The sequence below is a fragment of the Meriones unguiculatus genome, chromosome 3 (genome assembly GCF_030254825.1).
Source record: "Meriones unguiculatus strain TT.TT164.6M chromosome 3, Bangor_MerUng_6.1, whole genome shotgun sequence".
Taxonomy (NCBI): domain Eukaryota; kingdom Metazoa; phylum Chordata; class Mammalia; order Rodentia; family Muridae; genus Meriones; species Meriones unguiculatus.
The window spans coordinates 138900064-138926954 of NC_083351.1; the positions used below are offsets into that span (position 1 = coordinate 138900064).

The 26891-nt window shown below is 48.6% G+C and overlaps 1 protein-coding gene across 4 annotated transcripts in view; it reads left to right on the forward strand.

Moving 5' to 3' along the window:
* Znf438 (zinc finger protein 438) overlaps nucleotides 1–14231 on the forward strand; it is a 125545-nt gene extending 111314 nt beyond the window's left edge. For all 4 annotated transcript variants that reach the window (XM_060380642.1, XM_060380639.1, XM_060380641.1 and 1 more), the window contains 2 exons: nucleotides 10242–12018; nucleotides 13438–14231. In XM_060380642.1, coding sequence (XP_060236625.1) covers nucleotides 10242–12018; nucleotides 13438–13996 — 2336 coding nt within the window. In that variant the 3' untranslated portion in view covers nucleotides 13997–14231. The remainder of the gene's footprint in view (nucleotides 1–10241; nucleotides 12019–13437) is intronic.
* Nucleotides 14232–26891: the final 12660 nt, after the last annotated feature.

Here is a 26891-nt window from a genome sequence, read left to right on the forward strand (position 1 = left end):
TTTGTGGTACCAGTGTCTTAATTTTAACAGTATCATTGTTAAAAAGTTGTGATCTTAACCATTTAAGTTATATGATGTTGTTTTGATCAACAATAAGAAACGCTTATTGGCCTTCTGTATGGGTCCCAGCTAAGTGTGCTTTCTGATGGTGAAACCTTAACTTTAGGTTTAATCCACTAAAAAAAAAAAGTTTTCCTCATCAAATGTAATCTTATTCATCGTTACAGATACTTAACTACTGTAACTACTACTGAAATACAAAATGTACTAAGATGATGTAATCCTAGCCCTTGAAAGGAGTACAGTTGGGGCCCAGTTGGGTTGGGAGCCCAAAGAAGACAGCTGTAGGGCTTTTGGGATCAACAGTTTACAGTTGGTCTAACTAGATGTCTACATGTAGAACAATATAAATAGATCCATACTTATCACCCTGCACCAAACTAAAGTCCATGTGGATCAAATACCTCAACATAAAACCAGACACACTAAACCTGTTAGAAGAAAAAGTGGGGAAGAGCCTTGAACTCATTGGCACAGGAGACAACGTCCTGAACAGAACACCAACAGCACAGCCTCTAAGATCAACAGTTAAGAAATGGGACCTCATGAAACTGAAAAGCTTCTGTAAAGCAAAGATCACTGTCATCAAAACAAAACAACAGCCTACAGACTGGGAAAGGATCTTCACCAACCCTATATCTGACAGAGGGCTAATATCTAGAATATATAAAGAACTAAAGAAGTTAAAAAGCAACAAATCAAGTAATCCAGTTAAAAAATGGGGTATAGAGATAAACAGAATTCTCTGTAGAGGAACATCAAATGGCAGAGAAACACTTAAAGACATGTTCAATGTCCTCAGTCATCAGGGAAATTCAAATCAAAAGGACTCTGAGATTTCACCTTACACCCATCAGACTAGCTAAGATCAAACACTCAAGTGACAACACATGCTGGAGAGATTGTGGAGAAAGGGGAACCCTCCTCCACTGCTGGTGGCAATGTAAACTTGTACAACCACTTTGGAAATCAATCTGGTGCTTTCTCAGACACTTTAGGAATAGTGCTACCTCAAGATCCAGCTATACCACTCCTAGGTATATATCCAAAAGATGCTCAAGTACACAATAAGGACATTTGCTCAACCATGTTCGTAGCAGGTTTATTCGTAATAGCCAGAACCTGGACACAACCCAGATGTCCCTCAGTTAAGGAATGGATACAGAAATTGTGATACATTTACACAATGGAATACTACTCAGCAATTAAAAACAAGGAAATCATGAAATTTGCAGGTAAATGGATGGAAATAGAAAAGATCATCCTGAGTGAAGTATCCCAGAAGCAGAAAGACACACATGGTATATACTCACTTATAACCGGATATTAGACATGTAAATAGGATAAACATACTAAAATCTGTACACCTAAAGCTGACCCTGGTTAAGATGATCAATCCTCATTAAGAAAGGCAAATGGGGAGGACATCGGAAGAGAGAGAAAACAGGGAACAGGACAGGAGTCTACCACAGAAGCCTCTGAAAGACTACTCAGCAGATGCTGAGCTCAACCAAACTTGAGTGCAGGGATCTTAATGAAAGTAGGAGATGAAAGACCTGGAGAAGACAGGAGTTCCACAAGGAAAGCAACAGAACCAAAAAGTCTGCACCCAGGACTCTTTTTTCTTAGATGATACATGGAGATAACCTAGAAACCCTGTACAGATGTAGCCCATGGGAGTGTGGTGCCCAAGAGGGTTTCCTAGTAAGGGAACCAGAGACTGTCTCTGACATGAACTCAGTGACTGGCTCTTTGATCACCTCTCCCTGAAGCGGGAGCAGCCTTACCAGACCACAGAGGAGGACAATGCAGCCAATCCTGATGAGACCTGGTAGACTAGAGTCAGATGGAAGAGGAGGAGGACCTCCCCTATCAGTGGACTGGGGAAGGGGAATAGGGACGGAGGTTGGAATTGGGAGGGGATGAGGGAGAGGACTACAGCTGTGATACAAAGTGAATAAATTGTAGTAAATTTAAAAAATAAACAAATAGAATTTACAATCATCTTTCACTACATGGTGAGTTTGAGGACAGCTCAGGCTGCATAAAAGCCTGCCTTTAAAGCAAGCAAGCCAGCCAGCCATGATGACGCACACCTATAATCCCAGCATTTGGGGAGGCAGAGGTAGTAGATCTCTGTGAGTTCAAGGCCAGCCTGATCTACAAAGAGAGTTCCAGGACAGCCAAGGCTAAACAGAGAAAATAAAATAAAATCATATATATATATGATTTTAAAATAAATGGCTGTTTTCATTGTCTGATGGAAGGTTTCATGCGCAGACATTTGTGCTGGGCACTAAACCCTTTCAGGGGTGCTTCTTGTTTCTTTAGCACATGTCAGCATGCCCTGGGAAGACACTGCGCAGGAACTTGTTACCGGTAACCGGATGCCAGGAACAGGCCTGCTGCTCCTCCATTGTGGAAGCTCAGTTAGTTATGAGGGTCTGAATTTCATACGTGCCTCAATGTTAGCAGTTCTGGAAAGGATGAGAACTCTCCTATTGTCTTGCATAGAGTCTGTGGCAAATTACCAGCACTTCATTAAATCCCTGCCCTGTCCAGCCCTTTGAAGGTTGGGAAAACACTTGGCTTGACTGTTGTGTGGCAGTAGTAAGCTTCTGTGTGTGCCGCGATTATTTCTGCCAAGATAAGTTTAAAAAAAAAAATGTGTTCTTTTATGGTTTTCAATGTTTTCTTCTCTGAAGTTCTTAAATAAAAAAAAATCCTCCCAGAAATAAGAACTATAAAAGAGTTTTAACTAACATGGAGAAACTTGAAACTTGTTGAAATTGAAAATTTCTAAGAGGTATTTTAACAACAACAACAAAAAAAAGCCTTTTAAATTTACATTTTATTTGGAACATGAGCTGTAGCTCCACCAAAGTAAAGTAATTTGAGTCTCAGACGCCACATTGTATAAATATTTTCTTTTATTACCATTAATATTTGAAGTAATTAACTTTTAAATTCTTCCACAAAGAACATTTGTTTTCCCTTCAGGGCCTTAGTGCTTATCTACCCTACTCAGTTTTGTAGTCTACTCAGTTTTGTAGATGGCCTTTTGATGCCAACTTTTCTTTGTATAGTCAAGCTTTCTTAAAGCTGTTTCTTACGTGTGTTTTCACAAGCACACATCAAACGTGTGTTGGCACTCATGCCAGTGCATGCAGTCAGAGGAAGTTTTGTGGAGTTAGTTTTCTCTTTTCATCATTATATAGGTTCCAAGAATTGAACTCAGGTCAGGCTCATGTAGCAAGTGCCTCTACCTACCCAGTGGGCCATCTCTTCTGTCCCTTTGAACTAAGTTCTTAATTATTTAATTAGGAAAATACTAAATTTACAAAGAAGCACTATCAAAACTGTTCCCCTGCCCCTGGCCAGTGTTCACTTCTACTGTCCAATAGAAATGGGGCCAGGGAGCATCCTCAACCCTCTGTGACCTTCCTCCCTGGCGGACTGGAATCTGGCCTTAACTTCACTGTGAACACCAGAAGCTTTCTTCCCTGCTGTCTATAAACAGAAGCTGGGAGAGGTGTCCCCACAATAGAGCTCCTTAAAATGCATGTGCTAACTCCTGTTCACACTGAATTGTAAATCCAATTAACACTTAGTCAATTGACAACTGAGATGGGGACCACTGGGAATAAAGTCTGACAGGATGGATCAGATGTTGGGCAAGGCTGAGCTGCCACAGACACAAGAAGAGGCAAGGATTGAGTAGATTCTTACTAAGAAGCGTCATGTTTCCTCTCTGTCCTCCGTTGCTTCTCATAAAAGAAACACTGCTTTAAAATGTCAGAATCATTCCATATCATCAGAGTTTAAGGTCTGTGTCTTTTTCTTCTGCTGAAAATAAGTATCAGCACTTCATGGCTACTTACTGGCCGGAGAAAGGTCTGCTGAGCCAGTGACTGGAGAGAATCACCCTGGCCCCTACAGGAGATGTGTCCCTTATTTAACCAGGACACCCCCTTGTAGCTGTGCGTTGTTGTGCCCATTTTACAGGTAATGGCATTTATGCCAAACCTCGAGATCATTGCAGAGAGAGGTGGCACCAAGTCTAACAGAACCTGAGCCTCTCCACTCTTCTCCCAGAGATTGTGAAGGACGCCATAGCCACCGCTGGGGAATGGACAGTGAAGCCAGAACTTGAATGCCAGCATTGTTATTTACTAGCTCGGACGTCCTCAACTGTGAAAGCTCATAACAGTTTCTCACCCACCTACTTTGGGGATCAAATAAGATAAAGCATGTGTTTTACATGGTACCTGCACATAAAATACTATTTAGTGTTGGGATAATGCTTAAAAAGCAGTTTGATAAAGAAATGCAGCTGCTCAAAAAATGAGAATTCTCTCTCTTGCTAAAAGAGGCAGTGAGTCAACCTGTTTGACCCATGCCAAGTGGGAAAGCATGCTGGGTATGGGTGTTGACAGGAAAAGAAGGCTTGTTACCTGAAAACTCAGCTCCAGAGGGCAGGGCAGGTGTGCTAGAGAGACTAGGCAAAAGCAGACTCAGGTTTCCACCTGGAAATGTGCTTTCTTGTCTTACTTGCAATTTCCTGAAATTTGGTTCAAGTAGTGATGATTCCAGTAGTCATGGTGTGAAAGTGTAGGGACTCAAAATATATTTGCCATCCTGAGTCGTTCAGCACTGGTGTGTTTATTATATTTTTTTTCAATAAAGTGAAGTTGTGATCATTTGTATTTAGAGTCATTTCATTTATCCTATATTTCCTCCCAGTTTTAACATTATTTGTTTTTAAGCAGAGACCATCTTGAAAGATAACTTAAACCCCAACTGAAATAAAAGACGAAACCAAATAAAAGAGGGAGGAGAATCTAGATCCCAACGAATTGAAACTGATGCTTGTTTGTTTTTTGTTGTTGTTTGTTGTTTCACTGTAGTAACATTAAACCTTGAACAGTTTCTAAAATTTTGTCTCTGCCAGTTGATTTTATAGCACGTTCATTCTTAGCCTATGTCCAAGGAGCCTGAATCCAGGGCAGGGCCATTTGTCTCTTTCTGCCTGTACCCTCACCTCTACAGGAGGAATGATGGAACTTACTCCAAACGAGAGTTTAGTGAGGGGAGCGTCTTGTTTGGCATCAACAAAGCAGGCCCCTCATGGAAACCTGGAGAACCACCCCACAGGCTTGTCTGGTCGGCAACAGTCAGTATTTGAAGCAGGGCTTTGATGATCATGACAGGCACAGGCACCCAGAGCTCCTGAGCCCCAGGCAATGGCTCGCTCTCACCACTGCCTTGGAACAGTGCCCGGCACCTTCAGCCTTTGGCCATTTCTATAGGACATGCTGCTCATTCTCCAGACAGATGTCTCTAGCCTTTCTGGACTTGTCAGAATCCCTGGTAGCAAGTGGCAAACTCAGCGCCAAAAGTCAGCTTTCTCTTCTTCCACACACCTTAATTTTATAAAAATTAGCTCTATCTAAAAATGAATTTCCTAAAAGTACCATTTACTGGGGCACAGATTTGACACGCTATTCCAGTTTCAGTTTCCTTCCTTTTTTTTTTTTTTTTTTCCTCAAAATTCTGGATTGGCAATCTAGTTTAGAATTGATTAGGATATAGGAAAGAGAAAGGAAGGAAAGTTGTTCTTCCAAAAGAAATAGGTCAGGCCACACCACATAACCTATTGGCTGTATGGATTCTGTTTGCTTTCTCGTTGGCCTCACTTTTCCTTGTCTATAAAAGGGGAGCAATGACATTTTCTTGGAGTTGTATGAAAGTTCAATCCAAATACCTGCTTAGATTTCAGGCCATGAGAAGTACTTGGCACCTCCTTGTTTCCCTTTATTCCACAGCCCGCTTGACCCTCACCAGCTGTGCATGTCACTTTTCAAAATGGTTACTTTAATATACTTAAAATACTAACAACGGCTTACACTTCAAGTTCTAACATTAAGTATTCTCGTTGAATAATGGTGCAAGTTAATTTTTACTGAGTGAGCCTTTTATGCTGTTAGTTAATAAAAGCCCTTGTTTAATACCTGGGGGTCCTGTGAGACTCTTTAACTCCGTTATGGCTAATTTTGCAGAATTTCCAGAAATTACAAATGCCAGTGGAAGTTCCTTTGTTGTTGAGCGCACAGCTCTCAACGATCTGAAGTTTAGCGGTGCAGTGAGGGCTGTAGACGGTGCCGTCTGAGAGCCTGTAAGGGTAGTGCCCTGAGCTGCCAAGAGAAACTCGCCACAGTCCTGCTTTCTCAGTGCTGGAGAGTTTTAAACGTGCAGTGGCACTTCGTCTCCTCTGAGGACGCCTGCTGCCCAAAAATAACCTTAAAATTGGAGTTATCCTAACAGAACTTCTGCTGCCCATGTGTGGAGAAACAAGCCCCGGGTTCCTGGTTGTGCTTTTAGGAGAGATGAGCTGTGCTCCATGTCTCGCTTCAAGAGGCAGTGGTGTGCTGCCTTCCGGGCTACTAAATTATGTCTCTGGTCACTGGTTCTTGTCAAAGAAAGCAAAGGGCCTGAGCCACTCTGTGCCCAGATGCAGCCATCTATGCAGAAGCGCACAGTCACAGCAACCCGGAAGACCTCCTTTTCAGAAACCAGCTCAGGGCAGCGGGAGCAGCCAGGTGGGCGGGTGGGGAAAGGCAGCTGTTGCCTCGCCTGACAGCCTGGTCAGCCCTCAGGCCATGTCAGGGATGGAGGGAAGCACCGCTGCAGGCTGCCCTAGGACCAACACCCAACCTGGGCATGCACATGCCCACACACACAGAATAAATAAGTGCAGGCAGAGTGCTTTGCTCACCAGGCACCTCACTGGAGCGAGGCAGAGGGAGGCAAGTGAGCACCAAGCTGCTGTCTGGTTCTCTGTTTCTCGGTTCCCACAGCTGTCCCCATCCACAGAGGCCCCTCCAGGAACTCTCCTGAGTGAAGCGGGGATGTGTTTGCGTATGCACTCCAAGGCCTCATGATCTAAGGGATGTAGTGTCCATAAAAACTCATGTTTTGAAGAGTATTCGTTTGTCATTTCCTTTACAACTACCAAGTACTGTGTTATGTGTCATTAGCTTCCTGTGGGGGATTTGAGTAGTTCCTGGGGTTTGGTTGCATTTTTGGGGTTGTGTACTCTTTGCCTCACTTTCCCACTAATGCACCAGTTTTGTATCCTATCTTTACTGATTCTGAGCAATAGAGCCAATGGGAAACCTCGTCTGTGCACTCCATGTTAGACTCATGCTTCACTTTGCTGTTCCCGGCAAGGCTTGTTCTTCACCCACAGCTGTGAGGAGCTGTGGTTAGGGATCATGAGCCAGCTGACACTCTCCAGCCCCAGCGCCTGACTCCACTGGTTGCGCTGGCCTGTCCCTGCAGGCTGCCCATGCTGCTCACCCTTACTGGGGCAGGGCTGGGCATCTCCAGGAGGGGCCTTTTTTCTCACCTACAGTTGGCTTCTGGTTAGTTGCCCTTGTTACTGCTGCAACAGAATACCTAGCAAAGGCAGCTCCAAGGCAGGGCAGGGCTGGGGGGCCGGGGTTTACTCTGCTTCGAGGCTTAAGGATACTAGTGTCAGGGAGGAACGGTGGGGAGGGAGGGAGATGGCATCAGCTCACATCGCAGCCACAGTGGGAAGCAGAGCACCAGGCACGCTGATGCCCAGCCTGCTCACTCCTTCACTCTTCAGCTAGCCAGCACCATTCAGCATGGTCCTACCTCCTCAGTTCACCCTCTTCATAGTGCGTGCAGCACAGTGGAGCACCTTAAGTGTGTCCACATCAGCTCACTCCTGCTTTGTAAAGTGTGTTGAGTTTCGTCTCTGAAAACCCAGCCTCACTCAAGCTTGCTTTCTAATACCTAGTCATAAAAGTAAGACTCCTTCAGCCTCTGGAAGCCTTCGGGAAGCCTTAACACTGGCTTTTGGTTGCTGTTCTTTGGGTCCTGCCTCTAAGTCAGCTCTTCTGAGTCTGTCTCTTCCCATCCCTCTGTCCGCCCCCTCCCACTCCCATGTGCCTTCCTCTGTGTGTGTCTGTTTCTCACAGTGCCTTCTGTGCTGCTGTGACTACATCAGTTTAACCCCAGCAGCATAATTTACTCCTCTCCTTGTCATTCCCTCTAACAGCCAGTCAGCCATTCCCTGGTCTCCTCCTGTCTTAAAGGGTGGGAAATATTTCCCAGCATCCTCTGCCACAGCACTGACCTCCTCTCTCTAATGCAGGTAGCACAGAAGCATTTCCTAACCAGACATTAAAGAACTTTCTAAAGTAGTTGCCCTGCTTTTCAAATTATTCCTCCTGCATTGCTCATTACCATAGTCTTCACAGGCAGCTTCCTGGGCGAATTGTTGGTTCACTGGCCGTGGGCAGTCAATAGGGGCTGGTTTTAAAACTTTAGCTATTTCAGTGGGTTGTTAGCTCCCCACATTCCTGTCCCCAGTCTCCCTCAAACAAATGTTTCTAAAATCCTTTACACAAAGCTTCAATATCCAAGACCAAAAATTGAGTCCCTGAGTCATTAAGAGGCAAAACTCCAGGCTGAAATAAAACCGTTGCGAACCTTCGTTCGCCTGCTGTGCTGTGAACGCTAATGCACAGTGCTTCAGGCAAGTCAGTGGGTTCATTGTGGTGCCCTGCAGCCCCCGCTGGCTCCTCTGTAACGTTTGCTGTGTCGCAGTGTTTCTGTCTTACAACTTTTCTAAAATTTGAAAGTGTAAATTCCAACACTCAGGGAGCCCCACAATTTTCAGAGAGGGGCTTATGGCCTTGCAGGATCCAGTTCCCAGACCAGTGTGTGTACCCTAGTGCACCAGTGTGCAGCTAGTACCTGTGAGCCTTAGTGAAGTTTGATTAATACGAGGCACTTCAAAATAAGAAACTTCTCCCCAGCCAGGCCTTGTGGCCTTGGGCCTTGGAGAGTAAAAATGATGATTCAGTCCTTAGAAAGGGGGAGCCAAAATGTTTCCTTCATTGTTCTCTTATGGTCATAGTAAGTGTTCTGTGCTCAGCCAATAAATCGGGATGAATGGAGCATTATTCTGTCAGGTGAAACTGCTCCTGTCAGTGCCCTAGAAGTGCTTTCTGTGCGATTCATGTTTTGTTTTCCTTTTATCATCCTGTGTCTCTTTGGTTGTGTTTAACATTTTTTAAAAAGTGTCGCGTCAGCTTTTTTAATACTGATGATTTAATTGCAAAAGCATATATAAACAGTCTGAAAGGTGTGAAAAGAAATTTCACAAGTCACACAGGGAACAGCACCAAAGCCACCTTCAGTCTGGAATTCATCACTTTGCAAAGCAAACTGCAGTGCCAGCACCAAATGGTGCGGCCTCAGCCAGCGTGAAGAGCCAGTTGATGAAGAACGCATTTGTCTCGGGGCAAAGGTGCAGTGGTGGCGGAGATGTGCCTCGGCCTCCAGGAGCGGGGGTGTGCTGGGGGAGCAACATGTGTAAGCCACTCACGTCACGGGGCAGTGTTCCAGGAGGTGCACTGCGGCTCTGAAGGGCAGACAGAAAAGCGGGCTTGCTTTGCCTTGTGACGATGGGTCAGATTAGACCAAGGCAGAGGCTATATGAAAGGCTGCCAGGGCACAAGCACCAGGAGGGCAGTCCAACTCTCTGGAAGCTCTGTTTAATGGCTGTCATTCTAACATGAGAACTGTGTTGGAGTAGTACATGAGAATCATAGCGCTCGGGAAGGCAGGGCAGGGGGGAGCCATCATACCTCATCCTGACAGACATGTAGGAAGACAGAGACAGGCCAAGGAATCTGTTCTGGACAGATAATTAGATTTTTTTTTATTTGTGTGTGTGTGTGTGTGTGTGTGTGTGTGTGTGTGTGTGTGTGTATCTGTGTGTCTAAGTGTATGGGTCTATGTGTGTGTGTGTGTGTGTGTGTATGTGTATCTGTGTGTCTAAGTGTATGGGTCTATATGTGTGTCTGTGTGTGTCTGTGTTTGTCTGTGTCTGTGTGTATGTATGTCTGTGTCTGTGTGTGGAGGGGCTGTGCATATGAGTGCTGGTGTCTGTTCAGGTCAGAAGAGGACACCAGATCTCCTGCAGCTGAAGTTCAGGCATGAGCCGCCCAGTGTGGGTGTGGGGAAATGAGCTCGGGTCCTTTGGGAGAGCAGTGTGTCTTCTTAACTGCGGAGCCAGGCCTCCAGCCAGGTTGGGTGTGATCCGGGACGGCTCTGCTGCAGTTATCCGTGCTTTGTCATTGCAGGTGAATCAAGCATCCCTTCTGGAACAACACAGAGTGGGAAAAGTTTACAGAACAAGAGTCAGTTTAGGACCATCGCACCCAAAATTGTGCCTAACGTCCTAACGTCCAGCGTGCTAGCCTGTCCTTCCTCACTTCCTGACCAAGAGAGTCTGGCTCTAACCACCAAGCCTCTGGGTGTGCCCACTCAGAACTATGCTCTGATGCAGGTGGCCGGCCAGGAGGGCACATTTTCTCTTGTTGCTTTGCCAAATGTTGCCTCAGCTCAGCCAGTTCAGAAGCCCAGGATGTCCCTACATGAAAACCTTAAACTGCCGATTCCTCGTTACCAGCCACTAAGTAGCAAAGAATTCAGGAAGAAACAGGATCTGGGCTCCCCCCAGAGTGGCTGCAGCAGACCTCCTGGCCCAGCCCAGATGTTCCAGATGTCCCCACACGCCCATCCTGCACTGCCTCACAAACCCAGCCTGTTGAAGCAATTGCTCACTTTTGACCCTTCCCCCACCCATATCAACACAGCTACACTGACAAGGGGTTTTGGCCGAGGAGATTCCAATCCTCTAGTGACGGATAGCTGTGGAGATCAGGAGCTTCCTGCCACCCCATCATCGACTCCAGAGGAGTCCTCTGACCGGCAGAGCCTGCCAGCGGTTATGCAGAAGGCCAGGAAGGCGGTGCCCGCCAAGCCTGCCACCGCTGGCGAAGAACGCAGAGAGCAGACGGCCTCGGCACACACTGGCTGCAGCAGTACAGTGCCGCTGACCCCCAAGGGCAAACTGCCCATCCTGCCCTTCTCAAGGGTAAGAACCGTGGAGGTAGGCAAAGTGGAGTCAGATGCGGACACTACAGACGTCTCTACCTCCGGGTGTGGGGCACACTGTGAGGAGAGACTGTCTGTCACAGAGAGGTTCGATGCAGCCACCAAGGTAGCCAGCATGATACCTACACTGCACGGGTCACAGCCGAGTGAGAGTGAGAGTGCCTTCTGCCCTGTCACCAAAGTAGATCTGGGCCGCAAAGCAAAAGCCAGCAGTGGGTTAGCAAAGAGAAGAGGAAGGAAATGGAAAGTGCCAGATGAGATTTTAGCACTGCAGGGTAAGAGGAGGAAATGCATGATTAGTATGTGTGAAGACAGTGTAGAAAGGGCGAGAACCAGTCCCCAGGAACCCAGAGACCAGAAGCCCAAGGCCGCTTCAAGAAAGTATCGTCACATCATGCCCAAGCCTGTCCTCGTCCTGTCCACCCTGGCGCCCCTGGCATCTCCCTCAGCTGTGCTGCAGGCCCAGGCTCCCAGCAGCCTAGGTCAGGATGTGCTGGCCAACGCCCTGCCTCTGAATGGCCTCGACCCCAGGCAGAGCCCTGCACCTAAGCCTAGCTCTGCGCTTAGAAGCGGCTTCTCTGCCATTAAGAAGCCCTGGCACATGTGTCCTGTCTGCAACCACCACTTCCAGTTCAAGCATCACCTTCTGGACCACATGAACATACACACCAACAGACGGCCTTATAGTTGTGGGATCTGTCGCAAGACCTATGTCCGTCCCGGCAGCCTAAGCGCACACATGAAACTCCACCATGCCGAGAACCGCCCCAAGAAGCTAGTGTGCTGTGAGTTTTGTGCCAAAGTATTTGGTCATGTCCCAGTCTATTTCGGCCATCTGAAGGAGGTGCACAGGGTTGTGATCAGCACAGAGCCCTCCTCCAGTGAACTGCAGCCAGGAGACACACCAAAGAACAAGGACCGAGATGCCGGTGTGCAAGGACCAGACGGCGCACTGGAGAGGTGAGTGCCCACAGAAGGGAAGCCTGGCGGGAAAGCCTGCTGTGGATTGAGAAGGTGAGATTTCAGGAAGTGGTGAGGAGTGGCGGTGCCCACCTGGAATTCTTTCAGGAAGTGGTGAGGAGTGGCGGTGCCCACCTGGAATTCCGGCACTTGACAGGAAAACCCGGAATTTGATATCAGCCTAGGCTGTGTGAGAACCCTTCTCAACAGCAACAACCAAAGATGCCGGAGGGTGAGATGAGCCACCTCTCCTACCCCTCAGCTCTGTGAAGAGTAATCCATCCCCTGTTTATTTCTGGTCAGTCACAGTGTTTAGTTACTCAGACTTGCGTAAGTCAAAGATTGAGTGCCAGCTTGGGATATGTTGAGGACAGTTAGTAACAGATTTTTTTTTTTTTTTGCATCTAAAATTTAAAATAGTAGATTATTATATATAGTTTTTAGTAGTGTTTATAAAGTAGTTTTCCCTGAATTATTGTTCCTGGAATTCTTATCTAAACAGCGTTATCTAGCCCACAGTGATGCAGTAGGCCGCCCCTTTTCCAGACCCTGAGCTATTCCACCTCACCCTCGGCATCTCTACATGTGCCCTTGTTACCGACAGGCCACATTAACTTTTTCTGTGTCCTTCTATTTTGTAAGCACTGCTCCTTGACTATGGATGGATGGAGAGAGAGAGATGTAGTCATGTGAGTTTTGTGCAGAAGTATTTGGTCATGTCCCAGTCTATTCCCGCAGTCTGAAGCAGGTGCCTAGAGCTGTGATGAGCACAGAGCCCTCCTCCAGCTGCAGCCAGGAAGCTGACAAGGCAGGCACTTGAGCAGTAATGACCGGGGGAGTGCCTGCAGTGTGTCCACAGGCCCACAGCTCAGGCGACTGAGGCATGAGAAGGAAACCCCGCCGCCAACACCTTAAGTTCTCTGCCCCTTGTTCTTCTGTTGTCCTGGTTGCTCTAAGTGTTTTCTGTTTAGTATCATAATGGATAAAAACAAGATGCCTGCCATAGCTTTTCCTGTCTTTTTACATTTCCTCTTCTCCACTCGCTCTTCCCCCTTCCACTAACATGTCTTTTGCTAACGTGCTGTGGAACCTCCCTTTGCACTTGCTTTCCTGTACCTAGGTCGTCTTAAAATGGGATGTCATAACGGTGTGGATGCTGTGGGGCAGGCACCCATCATAGTCATATTACCTCATCTTCCTGTTGTGAACACCTGTGGTACCCAAGGAGGCGCTTCCCTCGGGGGAGACACAGGACTCTTCTGAAGTGGTCCCGGTGGCTCTGGGGGTGGCAGCGTGTTCTCTGCTGAGCTCTCTGTCCAGTCCCCTGCTTTCCTAGCAGGGCGCTCATATCCCTGATGGCAAAGAGATCCAGTTGCATTTTCCTGGGAAATCTTACCTAGACTGTTTTCCCCTTTCCAGGGAAACCAAGTCAAGTTTGGAAGAAGATTTCCTTCTAAACCAGGCAGATGAAGTCAAATTGCAAATTAGATGTGGCCGTTGTCAGATCACTGCTCAGTCCTTTGCTGAAATCAAGTTTCATTTACTTCATGTTCATGGGGAGGAGATTCAAGGCCGGCTTCAAGAGGTGATCTTACCGGGCAGCAGGCCTAGCACTGCCCACCAGAAGCTGCACCCGGACAGAAGGAAGCAGGTGATGCCCTGCGCCTCTGTGGAGGACTTCCCAGCATTTCCCAAAGTGCGAAGACTGCCAGCCCCTCATCAGCACAGAGAGGAGGTCCTGGCAGAGAGCGAGGGTGCCTGGTGGGGAAGGGGTGGCCCGCAGCACTCCACCACGCTCTTCTGGTCCCACTCCGGCTTCAACTGCCTGCTCTGTGCCCAGATGCTGGGGCGGAAGGAGGACCTGCTTCTTCACTGGGTACACCAGCACAACTGCGAGGACCCCACCAGACTCTGGGCTCTCCTGGGGACATTCTCCAACCAGGGCGCTCCCGAGCTCCCCAGTGAGGCAAGGCAGTGACCACCTCTCCATCCCTCTCTTTCTGTTGGTGTTTAACCGTAAGGATCCAGCGCTCCAGGGCCAACGCTAGTGGACAGAGGGAATTTTTGTGCATAGTTTTATTTTCTTAAGAAATAAAGTATGTGCCCTGATGCAGTTTTCTAACGTATATAGTCTCACTTTAAAATGCTGTGCATTCTCTAACATCATAGACTTATTTATAATAAACAAAAATATCAAAATTGGGAAATTGAAACGTAGAGAAGATTGTTATTCTCAATTGCAGGTCTTTGAGAGAGAGAGAGGTGTGTGTGTGTGTGTGTCCTTTTTGATTATATATATAATTCTACAGCTGTGGAATGTAGTCCCAACCATAGTATATAGTTATATGATCAATATATATATTTGTTAGTCTCTGGCTTATTTGCATACACTCTAGAATAGTCTTTTTAATAGTGCTTTATCTACCATAACTTGAAATCTGTGTTTTTAAGATACATTTTTAAATGTTTTGCTGTCTTCTTAAATGTGCAGTGCTTTGAAGAGTAGCCAGCAAGTCTTCTGGTGTCCCTTCTCAAAATAATTGAAAAAATTGCATACTTCAGCTGATTAAAAAAAAAAAAATCCACTTGCTTGGTAGAAAGTTATTTTCAGGAAGTCTTTGTGACCAGAAAATTTACAGCCTGGAAAGTGAACTAGAAGGTGCAGTCCAGATGCGGCCGTGCTGCCTGCTCACTCTCCCTCCCAGGAGCTTCCAAGGGCTGTCGCTAGCTGATCAATTTTAGATACAACTGTGCCTTAAAGCCCAGGGTCTCTTTGAAAGTCAAGAGTAAGTGATAGGCTCCTAAAGTCCTGGAAATTATCTTGACTCACAGAAGCCACAATTGAAGTTTCTGGCCATCCTGCCTGTGAGTCATGTTCTGAGAAGTGAGGTCTCAGCACTCATCGCCCTAAACTCACTGCCTTCAAAAGAAAGCTCTGTGCGTGAGGCCCGTCCTTTCTGTTTGCCAGGGACAGGCTTGAGAAGGTTCCCCAGAAGGAAGAAGGAAATTCTGATGCTACGCTGCTGGGTCTCGCGTCATCTTTTTAAATGTCTAGCTGTTTATAGGTGCCCTGCTGCAGACCCCTCCCCTCCAGCTCCCGGGCTCCAGCTTTCTGTGGTGCAGGAAGGAGAAGTCCAGGAAGGAGACTTTCTTTGCTAATAGTTTTACAATTCTGAGAAAGATTTGGTTTGGATTCCCATGAGCTTTTGCCATGGTCTACCCATGATCACCCTCCACTTGGCTTCAAGGAGCTCACAACAGCCCACAGCATTTGATGATTTCAGACCCCCTCCATTAGTGATAAAACAGTGTGCCTAGACCACTCAATGACTCTGCTAGTTTTTAAAAAGATTCATTTTAAAACCTGTAATCTATCAAGAATACTATTTGAACCCAAACTCTGAAATGATTCATAGACCAACCAGTCCTCAGGTACAAGCAGGATTTCAGAAAAGCTGGCCAGTTGGCCAAGGGCAAAGTGGCCATTGTGGTGGATGCACACCTTGTAGGCAGAGCAAAGGGGGATGACACTTTGTTGAGACCCCAACACAGCCACAAGTGTTTAGGGTAACGAGATAGACAGTCTCTGGGGTAGAGAAGAGAACAGAGGTGAGCAGAAGTATGCTTACCTCCAGCTTTCCTTACCAATGTATCTCAGGGTGGTGGCTGAAGTTGCTGACTAAATTTAAAAGCAAGTCCTCGGGGTACTGATTCGTGGCATAGAGGGCCTGGGCCACTCAGCAAGCATCGTAAGGAGAGTCTTTGTCCTGGAGACACAGCTCACCCGTAGAGTGCAGTCTCCAGGCCTCAAGTCCCATTGCCTTGGAAGAGAGCAAGCTTGAAGCAACTGTGCGTGAGGACCCCTTCACCAGTGCAGCTGTGCCGCAGGGCACACTGTCCTGGCTCTCAGCGCTTTGTCTGAGAGCGGGAAGAAAGGGGCCTGTGTTGGGACGGTGTCCCTGAGCTAGTGGACACTGGCACAGTCTAGCCTGAACGCCCTCAGAGCCCGTGTGCGGTGGGATAAAGTACTCTACCTTTCAGCTTGTAACCTAGAGAGAAGTCTTTTTGCAGGGCCACTCTGTAAAATAACAGTGACAGTCCCCCCTCAAGAAGTAGCTAGGAAGACTTCTTGACAACATAGCAACAGGTGGTTGGTATTTTTTTATGCTTTGGATCAGATCTGAGGACGGTACATTATAGCATATAAAAATCATTGGAAATAGCCCAGATAGCCCTGAAATACAGGTTACAGGGTCAGAGCTGCAGAGAGGCAGAGGGAGCCGCAGCTCTGTATAACAAGTGCATTTGTGGAGGTTGGTGCTCTTCAGAGCTGCACCTTTCTCCTCTGTCTGCTGCCCTCCCCTGCTAAAGCTGGCTTGAGACCACTAGCCTCTTGAGCGCGGGCATAGCCCGTTGTCAGCCTGGAGTCCTACAAATGCCATACTCTACAGGGACTAGCAAGCACACAGATCATTGCTGGGGGGATGGGAGGAATGTGTGCATCAGCTGAATGCAAATGTGCTGCTTCACTTTTTTTTGTTTTTAATAAAGCGCCAAGCCCATGACTAGGACAGCATTGAGGCAAATTGGGTCTTCATCTCTTTAATTTTCCTTAATGTCTTTGCTTCTTTGAAAATTGTCCCACAGCCAGATTTCCCCCCTGTTCTTTTGGCTCTAAATTTTCTCTGAGAGAGCACTTTTGATTTGTACTTTTTTATTACTTGTCGTTTTTATTCATGTGCCTCTCATTGCGCTTGCTGGCTCTCTGGCTCTTCTCCTGGTGTAGCCCACCCCCTGCTGAACTGTCCCTCACATGGAAGTATGTCTCTTCATCTGCACACCGTGAATAATTGAGCCCAGGCGCGTTCCACAGCCTCCCTGGCTGCAGACCCCTCCTCTCCGGCTACCCGGCTCCAGCTTTCTGTGGTGGCATGATTGTTGGCAATAAATGTTGCGCTTCGCTTACTTACTAGGGTTCTCCAATCTAGACGGGCCTGGTCCATTCAGGCTGCTGACATACTTTGTTACGTGCGTGTTTTATAGTCTTTGTCTTTTTACTGGGCTCCTGAGAACAAGCCGTGGTCAGGATTTGCCAGGTTTAGCAGCGTAGAGTTTCAGCTTCAAGTCCCGCTGATCCAGGCTTCGGGCGGCCCCGAGTGCCTGAACCGTCTCAAGGAGTGTGACTCCGGGGCAGACTGTTGTGTCTCCTGCCTGCCCTAGACCTGGGGGTTCCATCATAAAACCACAAGCCCTCTTCCTCGGGTGTATTGTGGACTTGGGGCCAGGGTGCAGGCGCTGTTTTGGGAGAGCGTCACAGTGGCCACACTGACTTGTGGAAATGCCTCAGTATGTTGTTTAAGCTTAGGAAGTGCTTTGAGCAGAACCAAAGGTGGCAGCTAAAAGCCATGTCACAACCTTTGTTCCAGGTGTCATGTGAAACGAAGCAGGTTCCGTCCTCAGGATGCCCGCCTTGCTGTTGCATAGCAGTCAAGAACTCGTTTAAAATGGAGATGATAATAGTTGTCCTTCTCAGTATGCTCCAAACACCAATAATAATATTAATTTTGAGAAACCAAATACTTACTCAGTACTCAAAAAAAAAAAAAAATTCAGATGCTTTTTTTTTCATTAAACAAGAATTGACTCCACACTGAAAGGCTGGCAGAACAACTCAGTGTTCTGCGAGCCTCAGCAGAGGCAGGCAACGAGGGCAGCCTAACCCCTTGCCATCCAAGTGTCGGGGTCGGTTTTGCAGAAAGAGGACCGGAGCACAGGTGTTGCCAACCACCCTGAGGCTCCTGTGGGTAGATGTTATGGTGCATGCATCCCCTCCCACCTGTCCCCGGTGAAGCCCCTTGGTGACATCCACCATGGCGTTCATGGAGCCATGCTTCTGCTGTGACAGTGACTGTACCCAGGAAGTCACTCTATCGTGTCACAAAATGTGTCTTTCCTAGCTGTTTGGCTTGTTAGTTGCAGTGCCAGGGATCAAGCCAAGGCCCAGCACGCGCAAGGCAAGTGTTCCACCCTGACACACAAGCAGCCCAATCCAAACAGTGTTTGAAGAAAGAACAGGCAACACTGTAATGTGACACTGTGACCAAGAGTCTTGTAGATAATAGTGGGTCCAGTCTGTCACCGAGAGAGAGAGATTGCGGTGAACCCAGGCCAGTGTCAGCAAAACAGCAACATAGCATGAATGTTTTGATCTCCAATGGATAGAAAGAAATTGAACAGCATCAAAATTTAAAAGACCTTTGGCCCATAGATTCTATTTGTGAGAGTAGGTGCATGAGGACACAGATAGGTGAGCAATGTGTCCCTGATTTTTTGTTTGTAAATAGAAGACTAAATACAACTCATCAGAATGAGCTAAAAATTATTACAGTATTCTATATAACGGAACACTTTGTGCTTCAGTCAGGGCTCTCTAGAGGAACAGAACTTAGAGAATGAGTGAATATATATAGACAGACAGACAGAAGGGACTTATTGGAATGGCTTTTCAACCTGTGAGTCACAACCACTTGAACGGCCCTTTCACAGGGCCACAGATCAGATCTCCTGCTTATCAGTTATTTACACTAGGATTCATAACAGTAGCAACATTACAGCCATGAAGTAGCAATGAAATAATTTTAGGGTTGGGTCACCACAACATGAGGATCTGGACTGAAGGGTTGCGGCGTTAAGATGGTGGAGATCCACTGGCTTACAGGGCCTGGTCCCACTAGTCCAGCAATGGCTGTCTACCAATAGAAGAGTCCAAGAATCCTGTAGGTGTTCAGCCCACAAGCCTGGATGGCTCAGCTGGCCTCCAGTGTACTCAGGAATCCCGAAGAAGTGGCCTCCAACACCAGTGAAGGAATGGACTTGCCAGCAAGAGCAAGCAGGCAAAGAGAGCAGGCTTCCTTCATTTCCTCGATAGAGGGCCGGTGGAAGGTGTAGCCCACCTTAAAGATGGATCCTCCCACCTCCAAGATCCACTTAAATAACTTAAGAAAAAAATCCCTCACAGGTGTGCCCAGCCATTTGGGTTTTGGTTAAACTTCAGATTTGGTCAAGTTGACAACCAAGAATAGCCATCACACTATGCTTTGGTGCAAAAGTTTGAAGTAGCATATCGTGTGTTAAAACATGGAGCGTGGGAAAGAAGCAATGCCCAAGGTGTGCCTGTGTTTTTTAATGTAATATTTTAATTTCCGAAAATAGTATACATGCATAAAAGCATGTATCAGTCGCCTCCCTCCTCTCCTCCGCACCACTCCCCGCCTCCTGACCCCTCTCTCTGATAGCCCGCCAAGTCCCATTTGTGCTGCATGTGTATACCTGTGTGGTCCTCACTGGGGCGTGGTCGGTCTACCAGGGGCCACACCCTGAAAGAAAATGACCTCTCTCCATACAAGCCATCAGCAGCCCATAGCTCTGCAGCTGGCGTGGACGCGTCCGTGCTGGCCTGTCCACAGCTGCTGGAGTTTGAGCGCAGTGGTTCTGCTGTGTCCCGGTGACACTGTTTCGGTTTGTCCCTCCCCAGCTTCTGCCTTTTCCAGTCTTGTCTGCCTCATCCACCAAGATGACCCCAGAACTTTGTGGAGAGGGGTTTGCAGTAGATACCCAGTGAGTTCACTTAATAAAACAATAGTCGGTTCACCGCCCAGGCCAGTGAGCTCCCCAAAACGTGAGTTCTTGACCACATTCACAGTACCAGGTGTGTGCCTCCTGCTGTAGAGCAGAGCTTGAGTCCAGCCAGAAGGCATATGGTTCTCTGCCAGAAGGCATATGGTTCTCCCGTGGCGTTCACGTGGCCATTGCACCCACGGGCACGCCTGCCTGTGGAAGTCATTGCTCACTCGGAATGTCCACAGCTGGGTAGGAACATGAGCTTTTCTTCCCCAGCAGCCTGCTGGGGCAGGTGGATGGCAGCTTCAGCCCTCCGAAAGCTTGCTAGCGGGAAGCTTCCTTGGCAATGCCAGCTTGGGTTTTTCATGTCCTGTGCCAGGACGTGTTTGTATTTTTAAGAGGAAGAAATACATATGTGTTTAATTTTCACAGAAAATTTATGGAGGGTGACTTCAGGAAGGGGCTTCTGGGAGGTGGAGGGGCCCATGTGTTCTTTTACTCCTTTGGAATGTTTTTGCTACTTTTTTTTTTCAATTGAAAAAATAGCTTTGGGTGCCAGGGAGATAGCTGAGTGGGCGGGCAGGTGCTTGCTATGGAAGCATGAGGGCTGAGTTTGCATCCCCAACACCCGCAAAAAGTGAGGCCGAGTGACATGTTCCCGTACCCCTGAAGAAAAGAAGCAGACAGACAGACAGACAGATCCTTGGGGCTCACTGGCTGACTCCTCCAGCCTTATCAGTGAGCTCCAGGTTAAGCGAGACGCCCTTTCTCAAATGCTAAGGTGGGTTTCAATTGAGGAGGACACCGGGGTGCACCTGCCACACAGCTTCCCGCCTGAGGTCACCGCTCACCTACCCCGCAGAGGACAACCCACAGGGACACACGTCTTCAACCCAGCCCACGCGCACACACTTTTTACTTCATAGAAGTAGCGCACACTGCTGACGCTTTCTACTCTGTGTCCCCGGTCGGGATGGCTGAATTGCTCCAGACAGATGTTACGCTCCGTTAGTGAGCATCCACACTCTGAACAGACAGCTGGAGACGTGTGGTTTTCCGACCTCTTCCTGGGCACCCTTTCTGGTCCCAGTCCCCGTGCTCCTGCTGTTAGGCCTGCTGTTTTGTCTCCCTACAGACTCGCATGTTAGGCTCAACAGGATTGCGGGTGCCTGGGGCTCGCAAGCAAGCCTTTGGCACCCCCGTTTCATGATGCCCTGGGCAGCCCTGTTTTGCCCAGTTGTGCATCTGTGATGCATCACTTGGGGACCAAGAGAGAGTGCTGAGCCCTTCACTGGTCTACCTGATAACAGTTGCTGGGTGGGGTTTGAAATTGTCTCTTATCCTAACTCAAAATGACATGGCCAAAACCGAGTCCAAAGAATACAGAGATTCTGGCAGCTGGGTTCACAGCCTCTCTCCTCTCCTCCACAAAGAAGCCTTCACCCCCACCACACCCCCGAGTTCTGAGCAGATGGGGCCACCCCACTCCCTCCATGCTTTCGGTCTGGCTGAGTGTCCTGCCGCCAGGCCTGCGGGTCACAGAGACAGAAGAGGACGTGTCTGAAGAAGAGGTCTCTTGCATTGCAAAGTGATCTCCGTCTTCCTGTTTTCTCCCTAAGAGGAGATTCCGGACTCAGACACGGCGGTGCCGCTGTCTCCGCCTGTGAGGCGCTGGGGGTCCCTGTGGCGGGAAGCCCCCTTTGTGCTGCACTGTTGCTCGGCCCTGGCACTCCAGGGTGCCGCCCTGTTAGTCCACGTGTTCCCTCTTTCAGGGTTGGCGTGTTGGCTTAAAGAAAACAGCTGTGGTTTCTCTTTTCATAGGAGCTTAAGGCTATGCCCAGATGCCAAAAACCTATGGAGTGACCAACCCCACTGGTCCCCTAAGACCCTCTCCTGCCATCAGCGCACTGTTCTGTGGGGAACCCCAGCCCCAGTGTGCCTCTGTCGGGACACTGGCTCAAAGAGCCGGGCTGGCAAGGATCAAGTAGCCTGGCCAGAAGAGGCCTTCAGTGAGTGCCAAGCAGTCACCTAGGGATGGCAGCTGTCATCGGTACACAGACCTGGGCAGAGAGTTTGACTCCTGCAATAAGGATAAAAGGCATGAGGGAGAAGGAGTGAACCCAGTTGCATGGTTTTACCTTACTTTCCCTCTCTGTGCTAAAATACCACCTCAAACATGTCATCTCGAATGAGAAGAGACTTGCAGTCATAAGCAGGGTGTGGCCCGGGAGACGGCTCCGTTAGTGAGTGCTGGCTGCACGAGCATGAGTTCGGTCCCCAGCACCCACATAAAGGCTGAGTGCAGCAGAATGCATCTGTAAACCCTAGCACTGCCGAGGCAAGGACAGGAGGCTCTGGGGCCTGTTGGCCAGCCCACCCAAGCAAATCAGCAAACCCCAGGTCCAGGGAGAGAGCCTGGCTCAAAAAAAAATAAGGTGGAGCATGATTGAGGAAGAAATTAGGTAACAGCCTCTGGCCTCTGTATGCGCGCACAGTGATTGCTCTAACTACAGGGAGGTTGGTGCTTACGTAAGTATCAGTGAGCATTCAGATGGTTTTCTGGGCCCTGTAGATTCACTGGAGACTTTTTCCAGGGACAATTGGGGAAATTTCCACTCCGTAAAGTCCACTGCTCTAAGAGACACTGATAGCCGACTATTGACAGTTCCAGAAGAGGAATTCGGGGCCGGATGGAGCTGTTTGCCAGCACTGAGACAGAAGGTAGGAAATGGTGACGCTGCATGGCCAGAGCCATTCCTCTATCTTAGGAGAGGGGGAGGGCATACTGTGCTGTGACCTTTGGGATCACAGGAAACTCTCAGAAAGAGCGGAGGTCTTCTACATTTGCAGAGGTCTTCTAAGGAACTTCCAGAGTATCCAGAAAGACCCTCCACACAGTCCACCATTAATACCTCTTACCAACCTCAACCGTGGACCACAGCTGGTGGCGGAGCTGACAGAGGGGCAGTGGAAGAGCCACGGCTGAGGTGAGGATGCTTCCTCGCTCATCTGAACAGGCCAGCTTGCTATGGGCACAGAGGGCTGAGGAGGGCTGGCTTGCCAGCCCCTCTCAACCCCACGCAATGCTCAGGCAGCACCCTGCAAGATTTCACCCCAGCCCTTTTCACTCAGAACTCTGCAGTCTGGATGACATTGTCTGGCACTTGCCAATTTCCTAAGGCCCTTCCCCAGTTGGTGCCAGCACAGCCCACGGCAATCTCGTAAGTCCTCCCCTTGCCTGCTCGAATTCACTGACACCCTTGGGAGAATGGCTTAAGGAGACAGAATGAGACAGAAAGGACAGGAACTGAAGAACGCGGAGTCCGGAGCACTCTGTTCAGCCCTCGTGCGGCACAGCCCATCTCAGTCCAGGCCAGGCATTCCCGGGGGACAGTTTTCCAGGCCACACCACCCTATCCAGGCAGCAGGTCCTCAGGAAGCTTGAGTGAAAATGGTAGTCATCGCCCATGCCGAGGGCACACTTCAGCAACCCCCTTTCCTTCCTGGCCTTCGATGATCCCTCTATTTCCTCCTCTGGAAAGAAACCCCACTCTCCTACCCTCGTGAAAGGTAAAGGGTTCTCTAGGATGCCAGGCCTGCCGAAGCCCTGCTGCTCGCCTCAGCCATATGGCAAGCCCTCCCTCCCCCCAGTGGCGTAGCTCTCCCCAAGCTTGCAGGTGGCCCCAAGCTCTTGCAATGACCTGTTCCTCACTCTTTACCCTCCTTCTGCACACACGTAGGATCAGACTCTATCCCTGCTCCAGTTCTTTGCCCTGGAATCCAAGTGCCTGGGCCTCGGGTCCGAACCTGATCCTGCTACAGAGTAAGGCCTGAGGAGGGCCCAGTGATGGAGGAATGCACCCTCCAGGGCCAAGGATGGCCACCATGGCACTGACACCCAAGCTGCTCACTCCTGGAACAAAGGGAGGGCTGCTGTGAGCCTGGCTCAGGTCAGTTGTCTCCAAACGTCAAAGCAATTAGATGTGTGAACCTCACTATGGACGCATCTCCAGGGCTGTGAAAGTCACAGCTGAGGGTAGAGAAGCTCCACCCAAACACGTCAGCACAGGCCCTCAATGGGCCGTCTGTGCTCCACGGGTCACTGTCCAGATGGGGAGCCACATACAAAACCCCGCCCCTCCCCCAACGCTTGGAACTGAACTGCATTCGCGTCCCCTTGCACCTGAAGGCAATGCAGTTAGCGGGCCATCTTTCACCACCTGACTGAATTTCCCCACTCGCATACCTTCCTGATGAATTAAGTGCTTATGGAATGTGAAGCAGTGAGAACGTTAGCAGCCGACTCTCTCTCGGAGGAACGGCTTGCCAGCCTCAGGCTCCTCCACGGCACATGCGCTCCTGAGCTCTGCCGGTAGGTGACCCGGCTTCCCGAGTCCTGCTCTTCTCCAAGCCAGCTAATTGAATTGGGTTGTCATCTTGAGCATCCTTCTGTCCACAGAGCGAGAATACATTGAACTCATTTCATCTGTCATCCAAGAATTGGAAGTGGCCTTTTTATTAACAGCTGACTTGGGCTCACCCTTATCCCAGAAAAAAAAAATTTTTTTTTTGATGAAATGTACAATGTAATTAAAACAATCTAGTCGCATTATCTGTTTGAATTGGTCCCTTTCCAGGAAGATAAAGAAGAGTCGGCTACAGTCACTGCCTTTTAGCTGAGCTCGTCAGCCTCTTCACAAAACACATCTGTGTCTGCTCACCAAGAGCATTTTGTATGTCACTGGTGGCTTAACAATTACAAAATATTGTAATTAAATGTCTGAACGCTCCCTTCCCTTCCCCATTACAAATAATCGGGGAACTTGATTAATTTCTGCTGTTTGTTTCCTGCGACACTCACCTCCAGGGTAGACGACCACGGAACACTGAAGTCAGAGCCAATTAAACTGCTGTACCGCTGCAGAAGGACCAGGCCCATTTTTCAGGGGAGGCTCCAGCAGGCTTGCGGAGACCCAGCGCCTCTGAGCTGTGGAGGGTGTTCTGGAGAGGAAAGGGAAGCAGCTAGCTAATGCATCAGCCTGGGCACACACCAGGGCGCATGCTTCCAGGATGCAGCACTGAGGAAAACCCTGCCTGCTACATGGCTTTCCCTCTGGGATGACCAGGATGATAACTGGCTAAGCATGGATACCGAGAGAAATAAAATGTGTTCAACATTGGAAGGTCAAGGAAACCGCTCAATAGAATCTGCCTTTGAGCTGAATAAGTCCAGAAGCAAGTCCTTAACGTAAGCTGTCAAGCCAGAAATTAGCAAACAGGGGCCAGTGATGGAGGCTTCTTATTTTGAAAGCAGTTTTAACAGTTCCCCAGACACTTCACACAAACTGCTGGAGGGCCCCGAGTTTGCAGCCTCCAGAGAGGGGGATGATGGGTAACGTGCTCTACTTTCCCCCATCTTTGCTATTAAATAAACAAACAACCACCACGACAGCCCAAGCCTACAGTATAATTAGGATCTAGCAAATGAGTTGTCAAAGAGCATTGCCTGTGTCTCCCAGGAGGCTTGGTGCCAGTCTGTTTGTTTTAGAGAATTTAAATGGCTCTCCCCTGCTGAACAATAAATGCAAACCCCAAATTTGCTACACAGATGTGGTCTTTACTGAGGAGACTTTTTGTTTCATTTTCTTCCTCAACCTAAAATAGATCGTTGCCATGTAATCCAGGAGCCAGGGTCTTTCATCATTTCCAATCTACGCAGCAATCAAACAAGGGCCTGTGGTGACTGAAGCCGTCGTGGTCCTAAGGAGCATGCTGTCCAGCCCACGGTTCTCAGACATCCAGGCCCCACCCTGCTGGGAGTTTATTCCACAGCTTCTGCTCCTCTTTCTTCCTCACATGGTTCAGCCACAAATGAATAAATCTTTGAGCCTAAACCTTTCTAAATGTTCCCTTGAAGCCCAACCAACAGAATTTTTAAAATGTTCTCTGAGTAATGATTAGTTAGACCCACCCCCACCCCCACCCCAGGAATCCATCTCATCGGTAGCCAGGAAGAGTGCATAGCACATCCTCTGTTCCTACAAAGGATGCTGCCCTCCATCTCAGGGTGACGACGGTCTTCCAGATGTTTGCCAGCAGTGTGTTTGCACCACGGAGAGAGCCCTTCTGTGAGATGCAGAGCTCCTCCAGCTACTGGCCAGCCTTGGGTCAAGTTATTGCTGGGATGCAACAACTTTTTAGAGATCTAGTGAGCCCAGCAATGTGGTCCCCACATAGAGAGATAGCTGAACAGATCCTGCTGGAGCACCTAAGTCCTGAGGCAGGAGGCATGGCTAGTTCCCATTCTAGCAAGAAGACAGGTGTTCAGGGCAAGAAGGTCCTTAAAGACCATGACTGCCAGGTGATACAGGGCAACTGGGCCTCTTGGCCTTGCTCTGGCTTCCAACTGCAGCATCTTGAAACATGGGCTATCTCTACCCCACTGCTGCTAGAGAGTCCAGGCTGACCTATCACCCAAAGCTTGCTCTAAGCCAGACACTGGTAGTATGTGCCCTGCAGAAGTCGACAGAAGTGAAGAGGACCAAGTTCATGAAAGGAAGGAAGGAAAGTATAAAAAGTGCATAGGTCAGGAGAGGGTGTATGCTCTCCCCTCCCTTGGGGGGTGGTCCACCAGGCCCCAGAACCTGGGTCCCACTCCTCCTCTGTCCAGGAAGAATCACAACAGCAATTCTCCTGCCTGAGCACACAGGCGTCCACAATGAATGATGCTTGACCTGGCCCAGATCCTCCTTGTTGGGGCTTCAGAGAAATTTCCCATTACAGCCTGTGAAGCCCAGTAGGATTTATGGCCAGGGAGGACTGTGTACTTGGAAGCTGAGCTCTTTGGTCTGCCAGCCCTGCCTCGCTCCCCCACCCATCACCCAGCAACCAATGGCAGGTTTACTCTAAAAACCCCTGAGCTAGCCCGAAATATACCTTGCTCCAGAGTAGGAGATAAACGGGATTTAGAGGCAGTGCGGTTCCCAGCCGGCCCTTATCTAGATTGACTGCTCCATTTTTTCAGCTGAGTGTGAATGCAAGGGATAATTACCATCATGTGTTACCTGAGATTACAGGGTTGTGTTCCGACTAATGATACCACAAGAACCAAGCAGTGGTTAATAGTTAATCAGTCTCTTGCCTTAACAATTGGATAAATGAGGTGTGTAATTACACAATTATAAAAGACGTTTCAGATAGGAAGGAGTGGTGCTGTTATTAATACTGACGGCAAAAGCTGATGGGAGTAGAGC